This window comes from Ipomoea triloba, chromosome 15 (genome assembly GCF_003576645.1).
Source record: "Ipomoea triloba cultivar NCNSP0323 chromosome 15, ASM357664v1".
Classification (NCBI taxonomy): Eukaryota; Viridiplantae; Streptophyta; class Magnoliopsida; order Solanales; family Convolvulaceae; genus Ipomoea; species Ipomoea triloba.
In genome coordinates, this window is record NC_044930.1 from 4,660,841 (window position 1) to 4,673,816 (window position 12,976).

A 12,976-nucleotide genomic window follows, 5' to 3' on the forward strand; every position below is an offset into this window, starting at 1 on the left:
TGAATATGTGACCTCTTATTTAGGATCACAAATAAAAATCAATAAGTCAGGCAAAAAAAATTGTCAAATCACGTGGTGTCTTGAAAAAAACCCCCTTTAAACCCGTATCATACTCCGACTAATTCCGTTTGTACTGAGCTGAGCCAATTAAGTCAAGCAGAAATTAGGGTAGTAGCAATTGTGAGATGATCACTTATATACAATTGCCAAATCAGACTTGAAAAGGAAATTAAAAAAAAAAAAAAAACAATTTCTCGATTTAAAAAAAAAATTAAAAAAATGTGTTAGACGTAATTGAAAATGTGAGCATAGAGGAGTTCGTTCCAGACATCAGGAACTCCAGGAAGGCACCAATGGATGCAATCTGAGTAGGCTTTGGGCTTTGCTATTTGTTCCGGTGTCAATGGTTCCCATTGCTTTTTATATATTGAAGGATGCCCTTCTTTTCTGTACTCTGATAGCTGCGTTATGTTTATGAGTCCCACCTTTACGCCTCTCCCTTTCAGTTCATCAATGGCGCCTTCCACCACTTTCATCATCTTCGGATCCGACCCTTTCCCCGAGTATCCCTCTTTCTTTATTGCCTCCGTCTCCCCGTAGCAACTCTCCCCTACCTCTTTCCCCCACTCTTCCGCCCTGCGTGCATGTATCATAAATTTAATGTTAAACATTTATCCTTACATTCAAAGTTATAGTTCCTACCAAATGTGCAAACTTTATTTTTCTTTTAAATATAATTTGGCCCTTCAAACCCCCCTTCAACAATTCCCCTACCATCGATGGTTGAACATAACCCTTCACCAGTCTTCATCCAACAATTCCTCCTCTCAACACTAGCCAGTTTTAACTACACAATTTTGGCTTTGTGACCTAATTCTGATATCAATTTTGGTCTAGTGTCAAAGACCTTATGGTCTAGTGGCACCCGGTTTATATTCCCACATGGATGAGAGCGGGTTCGAGTCAACAGTCGAGACTCGTCTCGACTCTTTGTGCTTCAGCAAGTTATTATGAACAGATACTACGTTGTAACAGAGCCTAGATTTGACCTTTCATTCATAACGTTTATATAGTATCTGATTAAGTTGGTACCTTTCATGGATGGGGGACATGCTTATGAAAAACAATTGGGTTTTGGAACGATTGACGTGGATTTCGAGCCAGTCGGACCATGTTTTCAAGGCCATTTCGTAGCTGCGGACCATTTCTACTTCTTTGTAGATTCCGTCGCTCCTTTCATCGTCAAATGAACCCCACCTGCAACCACATTAAATATTTCACCTTTTTAATTACCAACTCTTTGAATGAATAGGAAAATTGACCGGGTACATTAAATAAATATTGCCTGATTACTTTAATCTGATTACCCATAATTAATAGATCAATCTATCTGGAAATCAAACTTTTAAATTTGTAATTACCAAGTCAATCAATTTGACTGAGATGTCATCGATTATCATTCTTTTATGTAACAAAATATTGTAGTTGAGTTGCTTACAAGACTTTGATATGGGGTCGTCTCCACCAGAGATAAGTGTTGAAGACCAGATAATCGGCATCAGTCCACCGCCTGCCGTGCTTTTCCATTGCGTTGGCTCTCACTATCCTCTCCGGCAGCCGGTGGTGCACCGGATCGTCAGAATTCGATTCCACCAATAATGGTGCCCAGTAGAATTCAATTGTTGCATTATATTCCTACATAAAATAAAAAAAAAAACATTAGTAATCCATGCAAACGTAACCCTTTTGGATAATAAAATTATTATTGTTGGATGGGACTTACTTTGGCCTTGAAAATGATCAAGGAGGCATTGTACTTGTAGTGCATGGATTTGGAGGAAGGTGTAATGGCAGAATCAACAAGGCAGACCAAGGAAACCCACTGCCCTCTATTCAAAGAATCCCCAACAAAAACTAGCCTCTTATTCCTTAGTTTCTGGAGCAATGCTGTGGCGTTGAACCTAGCTTAATCATATTAAATCAAAACATTCCACCCAAGCTCAATACACTATACACAAAAAACAATACTATCTTCAATATTCATATTAATTACTGTAAATAGTAAATACACACAAAAACAAGAGAGTTTTTTTTTTCCACTTTTGATCTCACGGCTATAAGACCATTTTCACATTTGCCCCTAGACTATTAATAATTTTCTAATATTTGGTTCCAAGAATTTGAAATTCTTGCCGCATTTGATCCCTCTAACCTAATTTCCAATCATCCGTGACCAAATTTCAAGCATGTGACTTATTTTGAAGGGAAAACTTGTCATTTCGGTTCCCTCCTCAAAAAGTTTAAGAAAAAAAAATAATGTAAAATGACAATTTTACCCTTTAAAATAAGTCACCAGGAACTGCATTCCTTCCTCAAAAAGTTTAAGAAAAAAATAATATAAAAGGACAATTTTACCCTTTAAGATAAGTCACCTGCATGTGACTGTTTTTAATAGTAGTGGGACCAACAGTGAAAAAAAAAATTAATAATGAGTGACTAAATGTAAAATTGATCCCATAGTAGTGGGAAAAAAACTCCAAGAAAATATAATAATGAAAGTTAAACCTTGGAAGATCGCATTGATTAGGTTGCCACCTCCAATGTTGATAGTCCAAATCTTTTCTTCCGAACTTCTGGCAGGCCAATTGGTCGGACATGAAGCTGCACTCTTGTTCCTTGTACAAAGGATACGACCTGTTGTCGTATACCCATTTCCCCGAAAACAGATCACACTTGGACGACGATGACGACGGCGGCGGCGCGTCGTCCATAACGCTTTCTCGGCGGCGCTGGATGGTACTACCCTCGCCGTTGAACAAGAAGTTCTCGGTCTCTCCGGTGAGAAAAACGGCTCCGAGGACGAGAAGGGCGACGAGGAGGGCTGTGAGGGAGTGGAAAGAGCACCTGATGTCCCAAGGGGTTGCTGGAGAGGGCGATGGTGAAAGCAATTGGTGAGCTTTGGCCATGCAGCTTCTCAATGATGAGGCGGCGGGGTTATTACTATTCATTAATGTTGTTGTCATGGCTTATCCTATGAAGATTTTATGTAAGCTAGCAATTCAGTGGTTTCCAGGTTGTAGGTGTAACGGTTGTTGGATCGAAACGAAGTTTCTTGGTTTGTTATGATGAAACTGGAAGGAGTAGTGGAGTGGAGTTGTTCAATGAAAGCAACAGTGATCGATATCGATATGACGATGCTTCAAGTTATTCCGTTCCTAGGAATTTACCAAAATGCCCCTCTTGCATTCCATGAAGGATGATATGATGTTCTTCAAATAACAGAAAACCAGCTAATACAGAATTTAGTGCTCGATTATAATAATTTTCCTCAATTTAATCTTAAATATCTTTTTATACTTAATTGAATCCTTAACTTGGGTGATTTTACCTAACAGATGAAAGGTCTAACAGAAGTCTCAATTAGATAAAATCATCAAAGTTCAAGACCTAATTAATAAGCAAAAAAGAAAATTAGGATTAAAACAAAAACAAATCACTATATATAGACGCCGATGACTAAATTGAGTATTAACTCTAAAAGAAACTAACATTTGCTATAACCTAATAGTTTAAGACAATTGATAAGCAAGTTGCTAATAGTACAACTATATAATCTGAAGATGATGGGTGTGTCCTAGGACAAATCTACATTATTCTTGATCAACAAGGGACTGGTTAAATGTTATAGTTTATTTCATCAACTCAAACCCTATATGAAGATCGAGCTTTCCAATTCTTGCTACTACATTCACAAGATTCAAATTCAAGACCTTGTTTAAGACGAGACAAGTAACTTTACAAATTGACTTTATTGTTTAACATTAATGATTGTTATTCACTTATTTGCATGTCATCAATGTCATATCTCTAGAAGCTAATATAAGGTGGGTGGGTGCTTATTTGATGGATCACTAAAAGATCATTCTCATATTACAAACATGAATGGTGTAGCTAGGAGCTGAGAGGGTGTTTTGGGAAAGAAGAAGAAATGTATCGTGGCTTAGTTGTATTATGTATGTTTAGTATATTGGTGTATAATGGATAACAGGTGAGAAACTTGATTTGAGGGATTAGGTTTTGGGGGTTGGGGGTGGTTGACACCTCCGTGTTATTATTGGGTTGGCGTTGACGTGAAGATATCCTTTTTGACTCCATTAATTAACTTTATATTTCCTTGATTAGTAGTTTAGTAAAACTTCTCCAACTGCTCATAAAGTAGGTTATTATTATTTTAAGGGCTGCTTCTTCTTTACTTATTATCTTCTTTATATTTTTTTGCATGGAATTTCTCTACTTCATGTTGAATCAATCTTCAATTTAAAGTATAATTTGATAATATGTTATGTCAGACATGCTTTTTAAAACTTTCTATTGAACTTGATAATCACAAAGTTACAAGTTTGACTTGACTTCCAATGAGAGCGATATTAACTTTTTTAGTTTTAGCCAGTCAGCTATGAAAAGCTAAGGATATATTAATAGTGATAATTTTTTTGAGGTTTTTGAGGTGCCAACTAGAAGAGTATAAGGAAAAAAAAAAGAGCAAATTTGACACAAAAAGAAAAAAAAAAATTAAAGCTAGCTTTTAATGCGCCGAGCCGGACGCAGCCAGTGCTGAAAACGCGCACCTAGGCACTTATCATTGGTTTTTCTCTCTTTTGCGAATCCCACAAAAAATCAAGGTCGGCCTTCTCTCTTCCATATGGCATAGAAACCTGCAAAAACAAGCCAAAAACCTCCTATTGTAAATGCTCTAAGTTGATTTATCTCCTTGTAGTTCTTTACCAATTAGAGTCACAATGCAAAATTTATTCACTGCATACTCTCAATAGTGGTCATTGGTTTCCATGTCACTCAAAAAAAAAAAAGTATATTGAAGAAGATGAATGTGTTGTATGTTTCTCATAGTATCATTAAAAAACTAAGCTTTCAGTGGATACAATGTAACATTGGCTAATTTTGAGCAAAGTTGGGCAAAGTATCTGAGATCAATTTCGACCCTATAGCATTTCCAGATACATGTAAGCTTTAAACAAACATACTATAAGCATAAGCAGATGTTCTGTAAAATTTAGGTGTTTGCGATTTGATTTTCCAGACGTTCAATATTTTCTTCAAATAATTGCAGTTCCTGCAAAAGGGCAGTGAGCTTAGACATATTCTCGTCGTGAACATTAGGAGGAACTTTCTCTTTATATCCCAAGGCACTCATGATCTTCGATAGGTTGTCATGTTGCCTGCCAAAATTATATGGATCAACAATATGCTTTGGTGGTCAAATTGATGAAAGAAGAACAGCCTCTGTAAATAAAATTTTAAAATATCAAGAAGAAACTACTGCAGAGTGGAATGCCATTTTAGATGAGTTCAGTAAATCTGTCTACCTTTTGGTCTCCTCCATCTTTTTCCTCAGCCTTTCAAGCTCGGCTTCTGGATTACTCGAGTTTGCTTTTTCTTCTAGGAAGACGGTTAGAGATTCATCTATGACTTCTGTCAACCATCCAGTTGGAGCAGAATCAATATCACCCGAGACCTGGTGAAAGTTTGCAGGTAAGAATTGAAGCAGGGCAAAAGAAAGCATGTAATGTTAAGTGAATTTATCATCAAAGAGTTGACCCAAGGAAACAGGAGTGCCTATAATCATATAACATTTTGTTCACTCCCCTTATCTCAGCTTTGCTTATGCACACCATTCACCAATTCAAGCACATACCTTCAACGATGACAAACTAGCGAGTGTAGAGATCTCCAATTCACGGTTTTTGACTATTTTCAAAAATTCATTAGTCCGACACAGCACAAAAGCCGCTCGCCTGTAGAGAGGAAACCATAAACAGCATAACCTGTGAATTTTCAATTGGCACAAAACAGGTATAGCCATATGGCAAGAAATAACTAGAGAATATATGACCATTACAAGGTTTACCTTTCAAATCTTTCCTTTGGAGGTAGCAATGCTCTCTTTGACCGTAGCCCTTTTACTACAGATATTACCTTTTCCATCTCATCTTCAACTCTATCATTATTCCAGCTCTGCAAAAAATAAAGATGAGTTAAAAATGCCATCTTTAAGACACATTCAAACAAGTAATTACTATGCACAGTCACCGCCAATTATATGAACTGGGAAGAATAATTTGCATCACAGAGTGGCATTTAGGATACTAGTAAGAAGCGTCCAACATTATCGTCTAGTTTACATAATCCTTCATTCAGTTCCAAAAAGTAAGAAATGCACACAGATCTCACCTCAACAGTTGAAGGATATTCGCTTATAACTATAGATTCTTTCTTGGAACAATCACTCTTAGTGGGAAGACGCTGCCACAGTTCCTCCGTGACAAATGGCATGAACGGGTGAAGTAACCGTAGCCCATTATCCAAGCACAACCATAATGCATCTTGTGCAGATTTTCTTGCAGATGCAAATGATGGATCTTCACTAGCAAAATACGGCTTGATGAGTTCAATAAAGACGTCACATAATTGAAATTGCCACCATGAATATACTGATGTCGTTGCATCAGAGAATTCGAAAGATTCTAGAGCTGACACAGTCTTTGATATGGCCTTGTTTAGTGCAGAGATTATCCATTGGCAGCTAAACGGTATGGTATGTGGGACTATTTCTGCTGGAGGCATGTAATTGTCTCCTAGTTTGCTCATGGCAAAGCGGATTGCATTCCATAGTTTGTTACACCATTGACGATACCCAACCACCCGCTGAATATCCAGATTGATTTTATCTGACTGGAAAGAAGAAACTAAACAAACTATCAAATTTACAAAGACACTGATAGAACCTGGGAAAACAAGTCAAGAAAGCCACGAACCTGAGCAGTGTATGAAATAAGGGCAAAACGAAGAGCATCTGCACCACATTCCTGAATACCATTAGGAAAGTCCTTCTTCTGACCTTCTTTAGCAGTTCTTAACTCCAGCGGATCGAAATTGCCTTCCTCTAGTCTCTTATGAAGACCTTCAAGTGTAATGCCATTGATAACCTCAAGTGGATCAATGACATTACCAAGAGACTTGGACATTTTACGCCCGTGGGCATCACGAATCATGGGATGCAAATATACCTTCAAAGTTAAAAGGCACAAGTCAAATTTTTCCTAATAATAATATATAGGAAAAAGTGTCAAATAGGCCACTGAACTTGTCGCTTTTGTGCAATTGGGCCATTGAACTTAAAAAGTGTGCAATTCAACCATCAAACAAGCAAAATTTGTGCAATTGGACCATTTTTACAAAAAAATTTAATTCAATTTGAGTTAAAAACATTTCAATGTTGACTCCCAACTAGTATGGTAGAAGAAAATGCCACTCTTAATACATATATGTTAGTAATATAATTGAATTTTACCAGAAAATTTTTGTAAAAATGGTCCAATTGCACAAATTTTGCTTGTTAGATGGTTGAATTGCACACTTTTTAAGTTCAATGACCCAATTGCACAAAAGCGATAAGTTCAGTGGCCTATTTGACACTTTTTCCTAATATATATTAGGTAAAAGTACTATAGCATACTGAAAGTTCACCTTTGTAAATGGCACATCACCTCCCAGCTTGATTCCGAACATCATCATACGAGCTACCCAGAAAAATATAATATCATGACCAGTTTCAAGAACAGAAGTTGGATAAAATGCCTTTAAATCTTCAGTATCATCTGGCCAGCCCAATGCAGTAAGTGGAAAAAGACCAGCAGAAAACCAGGTGTCAAGTACATCAGGATCTTGAGACAGCTCAAACTTCTGGGGAAATTTTTGGCGAGCCACCTCTCGAGCCTCAGATTCGTTTCTAGCAACCACCCAGTGGTCATCATAGACGCGAAATTCCTGATGTTCATCATCCTCTAACATCACATACCATGCGGGAATGCGGTGACCCCACCAAAGCTGACGTGAAACGCACCAATCACGGATATTTTCAAGCCATCTGTGATATTCAAAACCCATTTTATGCTTTCTCACTCAAGTAAGAATGAAATGAAACGCAACTTGCTCCAAGAGAAATGTAAATGAATAAACACAATTAGGAATCTACATTACTTTGTCAACCACTTCAAACTTCTTACCTTATATGATACGAATGAAATTCAGGTCTTAAGAATACATGTACTTAAAACTAATAAAAATAAAAAACCAATGCCTAGCTGGTATGGGTGTATGGTTTATCACAATTATAGAATAAAGGTATGAAAGGTGTAAAATCACTAAGTAGATTGCAGAATCTTAAGCAGAAACATCAAAAAGCATGCAATACACTAATATAAAAGAGGGAGTGCCCTTAAAGAAAACATTATAAACATTGTCTTAGCTACTAATATAAAGGGGAAAAAAAAAGTTGATGTGAAATGGTTCTGATGTTTACCTCTTCCAGTCAGCAGCATATTGTTTCGGGATTATCTCCATTTTCCGACTATTTTCATCCATAACAGCATCAAGAGCCTGTTTTGCCATACTTTTACAGTCAACAAACCACTGAGGTTTAACTAGGGGCTCCACTATATCATTACTTCTTGAACAAATACCAATGCGCATTTCATTATTTTTAGCATCCCGATAGAGTCCCTGAATCAAGCAAAACACAAAAACAGTATATTTGAGATACGTTTATCTTCCACAAAATCAAATTTATAAATTTCAGAACCAAGAAAATTTGCACTATAAAGCCATAGCAAAGTTCTAAAACAGACCCCACTGGCCATGCAATGATTACTGGTTACATAATGCATATCGGTCAAGAGATAATACAAAAATATTTTGAAATGCAACCTCACAATCTTAACTATCTGGATATTGCAGGGATACCTTTGCCTTTAATGCTTCAGTCACAGCCAAACGTGCTTTGAAACGAGGCATCCCTTCAAAATCTGGACCACCATTGCTATTTATTTTCCCATCATCAGTTAAAATGTTAATGAGCTCAAGATTGTGACGCTTCCCTACCTCAAAATCATTTGGATCATGTGCCGGAGTTATCTACAGAGATGGTTAGAGGCAATCCATCAATATTGAAATATATACACTAGTAGATGACAACAAATCAGAGGACACCATAATTTCAGTACAAAGGTGAGACGCACCTTAACAGCACCAGTCCCAAAGTTCATATCTACAAGAATTTCATCACAAACTATTGGAAGCTTTCTTCCATTAAATGGATGAACCGCAAATTTCCCATGAAGATGGTGGTATCTTTCATCTTCAGGATGTATAGCAATTGCTGTATCCCCAAGCATTGTTTCAATCCTCGTGGTGGCCACAATAATCTCACCAAGCCCTCCTTCTAGAGGATAAGCAAATGAAGTAAGAACCCCAAACTCCACAGGTTCTGCATATCCAGGAACCTTAAGCAATGTTCTCTCTTTAACATCTATATAATCAACCTACAAGTAAAAAATAAAACTCAGATCAAAATATTATCTATGAATAGCTATCTAAAGCTCAGTGGGGCAGACTTACCTCAATGTCAGATATAGCTGTTCGCAAAACACAACCCCAATGTACCATGCGTGGAGCCCTTTGTTAAAGATTAATAGTTATTGGAGATTTGAAAAAAAAAAAATTTGAATGCAGTCAAATGTTATGAAAATTCAATTGAAATACAGCAAATGAGATTGTTAAGCTATTAAGGCTTTAATATGAATACCTATATAAAGAATTAAAGACTTGTTTCACTTTCAATAATTCAAAATGCTACTGTTGTTCACTAGAGAAAGGTGGAGGAAAGCCAAATTACACACATATTTAATCATTTCACTACCAAATTTCTTTTCTTAATTCTTATTACATTAAATGGTAATATATCTTCTTTCAAAAAAAATGGTAATATATCAAATATGTCTTTAGTATAAATAACAACGAAGTAAACATGAATGAGGAGATGACATAAGCAAAAAAAAAAAACAGAACTCTTATCCCTCTCAAATAGCGGCAATATTGTGATGGTATGAAAATATGCACTGATCTCAATGATGAGAGCAGATGCTTACCTGTAGATAAGACCTTCATTGGATAGTCTAACAAATGCTTCAATAACAGCTTTCGATCGTTTTTCATCCATGGTAAAGCACTGCATCAGTAAAAGCAGTTAGGAAATGAAGAAAATTGATGCTTGTCTACAGATTTATTAACTAAAGGCAACCCCTGCACTGATTTTACTAAACATATAAGATGTTACCTCACGGGACCAGTCAAGAGATGCACCTAAGCGTCGAAGTTGCTTTAATATTGTTCCGCCATATTCATTTTTCCAGTCCCACACCTATTAAAAAACCATCAGCAGACATAATAAATAAATATGGAGATGCAAAACCTTCTCTGCTATAAAAATCTAATGTCAACTCTTAGTAGATTGCATAATACTCATAAATATGGAGATGGAAAACACTTCAGTTAGAGAAATGCATTCACAGACATCAATATTTGGTATGTATATTCTCAAAAAAAAAAAAAAAAAAAAAGGATTCAATTACTCATGCTTAGATATATGTGCGTGTATATAGTTTGTCTGCGTAGCTTTTTTAAGTTTTGTAACTAACATGTGTCCACACTCGAGCTATCCTTAAAGTATGCTCATACTGTGCTACAAGGGCATTGATAGTTAATACTCACTTCTGCCACAAACTTTTCACGGCCAATGTCATGCCTAGTCAATTTCTTTTCCCGCATGATCTTCTTCTCCACGACCACCTATGTTCACATTTTAATGAATTTAATTAGAGAAAAGAAGGCATGGATGAAGATGTTCAATGAATGAATAGACTGAGATAAAGAAGCCAGCATCACAGATTCTGTGCCAGAATATCTATAGTAGTTCCTTTTTGTTGACATTTTCTAAAAAATTTCTTACCCTAGACAATTCATATAAAAGCATCACAATGAAAACATAAAAAATAGTTAAACTTACTACAAAATCATGTACTATCACAAACCATGATCACCTGCATTCACAACAGTATCATCATACTAATTGAATGTTGTATGATTTGTTCCAAGTTTTTGAAAAGGAAAATTCAGTGACTTCATTCATTCAAGATAACTTCTTCTAGCTTAATCAACTTGTGCATCAACAAACAATCCATGAAAATGAAACTAAGGGTTAAAAATTACACCTGTGTTGCTATTCCAGCATGATCCACTCCAGGGACCCACAAAGTATTGTACCCAGACATTCTCCGCCAGCGAATAATCATATCCTTTTTAAGGAAAAATAACAATCAAATTTAAAAATTCTCCAGAAAAGATAAACCTCAACCACTACAGATGTTTGTTATTAAGATACCTCAATCGCAGAGGTCAAAGCATGGCCTATATGTAGTGCACCAGTAACATTGGGCGGTGGAAAAACCTTCATTCGAGCAGAGGAAAAAGGGCATTCAATTTAACTGGCATTAGTCATTACTCATTACTGAAGAACAAAAAAGTGCTTGAAAGCAGACCAAAGCACACAGTCAAACTGGTAAAGTGAAAACGGGAATCCATTCTAGTCAGGCTTTTTGTTTAAAACACAAGCAACTATAGGAAGAGTGAACCATGTAAAAACAGGAAAACCAGACTTGTTAGTTTCCCCACTTTTTGGTCATGCTGCTCACCTCCATTGACCTCATTTTCATTCTAACATCCAGTTTTGCAGTTTACATCATGTCTTTTCCTATCAGATATAATACAACCAATTTCATCATTTCACTTATGTTAAGCACTAAGCAATAACCATTAAAATAAATGTCACCTTGGTTTACTAACTTGAAAACTTAGGTTGTCTTTTTGAAAATACTAAGGCATATTTGTGCCAGCTGTCAAGTGCCAATAACCATTTAGGATAATTAGGAAAACTTACAATTACAAAAGGTGGCTTGGAGCTGCTGGGGTCAGCCACAAAGAATTTTGATTTTTCCCACCATGCATACCATCTACATCAATAAATACAGGGCTTATGAATCACAAGGTTAATTTATCAAGGAAAAGTATAACACAAAATACTGATTCAAAATGAAGTCTGACAAAGAGACACCAAACTCACGATTTTTCAACAGCGCTAGGATTGTATGCCTTTGCCATCTGAGTGGAAAGTTTTTTCTTCTCCCCCAAGGGTGTTTCTGGATCAACATAATCTTCCGGGTTCTCATCTCCACCCTCTCTTTTTGAGCTTTTCTTCCTAGATGTCTTGGAAGCATTGGCAGCTTGTTGTGCCTTCAATGCAAATTAAGAGAGTCAAAGAAAATAATCTGGCAATAATATGAAACTTAAAGATTGTATTCTCTTCAACATTGACAGGAAGGACAGGGGCAGGCAGTGCACCACTTCATATATGTAGGAACCAAAATAGTAACAAATGGATGAAAAGACGGATCAAGTTTACCTGAATTTTAGCTGCTTCTGCTTTGTGTGCAGCCTTGAGTTTCTTCAATTCTTTCTCTCTGGCCTATGATAAGAAGATAGCCGTCAGTCCATCACTATTTAGAGCAAACAGCATAACAAGAAACAAATACGGAGTACAAAGAGACAGCATTCATTTATTGTACTATGTTCTATTCAACAATACCAAGTTATAACTAAGGATGAAATTTTCATGTTAATTGAAAGATGTCCTCCTGTCTCAACTAAAAGTCTTATCGACTAATTGCAGAGAAATTACCCCTCTTAACCAACCTGATAGTTGGACGGTATATTTAGGTTTATATATTATATGCTAAACAATCTAAACTCAAAGATGCCATAAACATAGCGTCCAATAAGGAAAATCCAGCAGAATATCCTAAAAACAAATCATGAAGAAAACACAGAATTGCAGGTGCTAAAACCTTTTCCTCTTTCTTCTTCTTCTTTTCAAGCTCTTGAGGAGTCAACTGTTTTCCCTCCGACGCTGCCCCCGCCTATGAGAATATTTGATTGCGTTGAGCTGAAAAAAGTATATACGCTAAAAAAAAAAAAAAAAAAAAAAAAAAAACAACAAAAAAAAATA

General features: G+C 36.4%; 2 protein-coding genes across 2 annotated transcripts in view; both read right to left on the reverse strand.

The window, feature by feature from the left end:
• Nucleotides 1-3,117, reverse strand: LOC116007218 (protein trichome birefringence-like 34). Its single transcript, XM_031247830.1, has 5 exons — nucleotides 2,566-3,117; nucleotides 1,784-1,961; nucleotides 1,499-1,695; nucleotides 1,093-1,257; nucleotides 1-636 (listed from the first exon to the last, which is right to left on the reverse strand). Exons 1-5 carry the CDS (start codon nucleotides 3,021-3,023, stop codon nucleotides 285-287), a joined length of 1,350 nt encoding a protein of 449 aa, XP_031103690.1. The 5' UTR covers nucleotides 3,024-3,117; the 3' UTR covers nucleotides 1-284.
• Nucleotides 3,118-4,856: 1,739 nt separating this feature from the next.
• The window catches only part of LOC116006734 (valine--tRNA ligase, mitochondrial 1-like), an 8,827-nt gene continuing 707 nt past the window's right edge, over nucleotides 4,857-12,976 (reverse strand). Inside the window, exons 3-22 of the mRNA XM_031247224.1 lie at nucleotides 12,816-12,887; nucleotides 12,374-12,436; nucleotides 12,035-12,204; nucleotides 11,852-11,924; nucleotides 11,297-11,362; nucleotides 11,127-11,210; nucleotides 10,627-10,704; nucleotides 10,193-10,276; nucleotides 10,005-10,084; nucleotides 9,475-9,532; nucleotides 9,096-9,398; nucleotides 8,821-8,991; nucleotides 8,381-8,580; nucleotides 7,546-7,945; nucleotides 6,834-7,085; nucleotides 6,250-6,750; nucleotides 5,927-6,033; nucleotides 5,714-5,813; nucleotides 5,385-5,533; nucleotides 4,857-5,237 (exon numbers count right to left, since the gene is read on the reverse strand). Coding sequence (XP_031103084.1) covers nucleotides 5,072-5,237; nucleotides 5,385-5,533; nucleotides 5,714-5,813; nucleotides 5,927-6,033; nucleotides 6,250-6,750; nucleotides 6,834-7,085; nucleotides 7,546-7,945; nucleotides 8,381-8,580; nucleotides 8,821-8,991; nucleotides 9,096-9,398; nucleotides 9,475-9,532; nucleotides 10,005-10,084; nucleotides 10,193-10,276; nucleotides 10,627-10,704; nucleotides 11,127-11,210; nucleotides 11,297-11,362; nucleotides 11,852-11,924; nucleotides 12,035-12,204; nucleotides 12,374-12,436; nucleotides 12,816-12,887 — 3,177 coding nt within the window. The 3' untranslated portion in view covers nucleotides 4,857-5,071. The remainder of the gene's footprint in view (nucleotides 5,238-5,384; nucleotides 5,534-5,713; nucleotides 5,814-5,926; nucleotides 6,034-6,249; nucleotides 6,751-6,833; nucleotides 7,086-7,545; nucleotides 7,946-8,380; nucleotides 8,581-8,820; nucleotides 8,992-9,095; nucleotides 9,399-9,474; nucleotides 9,533-10,004; nucleotides 10,085-10,192; nucleotides 10,277-10,626; nucleotides 10,705-11,126; nucleotides 11,211-11,296; nucleotides 11,363-11,851; nucleotides 11,925-12,034; nucleotides 12,205-12,373; nucleotides 12,437-12,815; nucleotides 12,888-12,976) is intronic.

Excerpts from the sequence above, each read along its gene's own strand:
- LOC116007218 (XM_031247830.1), bottom strand. The coding sequence starts at position 3,023 with ATGACAACAACATTAATGAATAGTAATAACCCCGCCGCCTCATCATTG. Across the intron at positions 1,962-2,565 it reads AATCAATGCGATCTTCCAAG|GTTCAACGCCACAGCATTGC; the intron begins GTTTAACTTTCA and ends TGATTAAGCTAG. Across the intron at positions 637-1,092 it reads ATGTCCCCCATCCATGAAAG|GGCGGAAGAGTGGGGGAAAG; the intron begins GTACCAACTTAA and ends ACATGCACGCAG.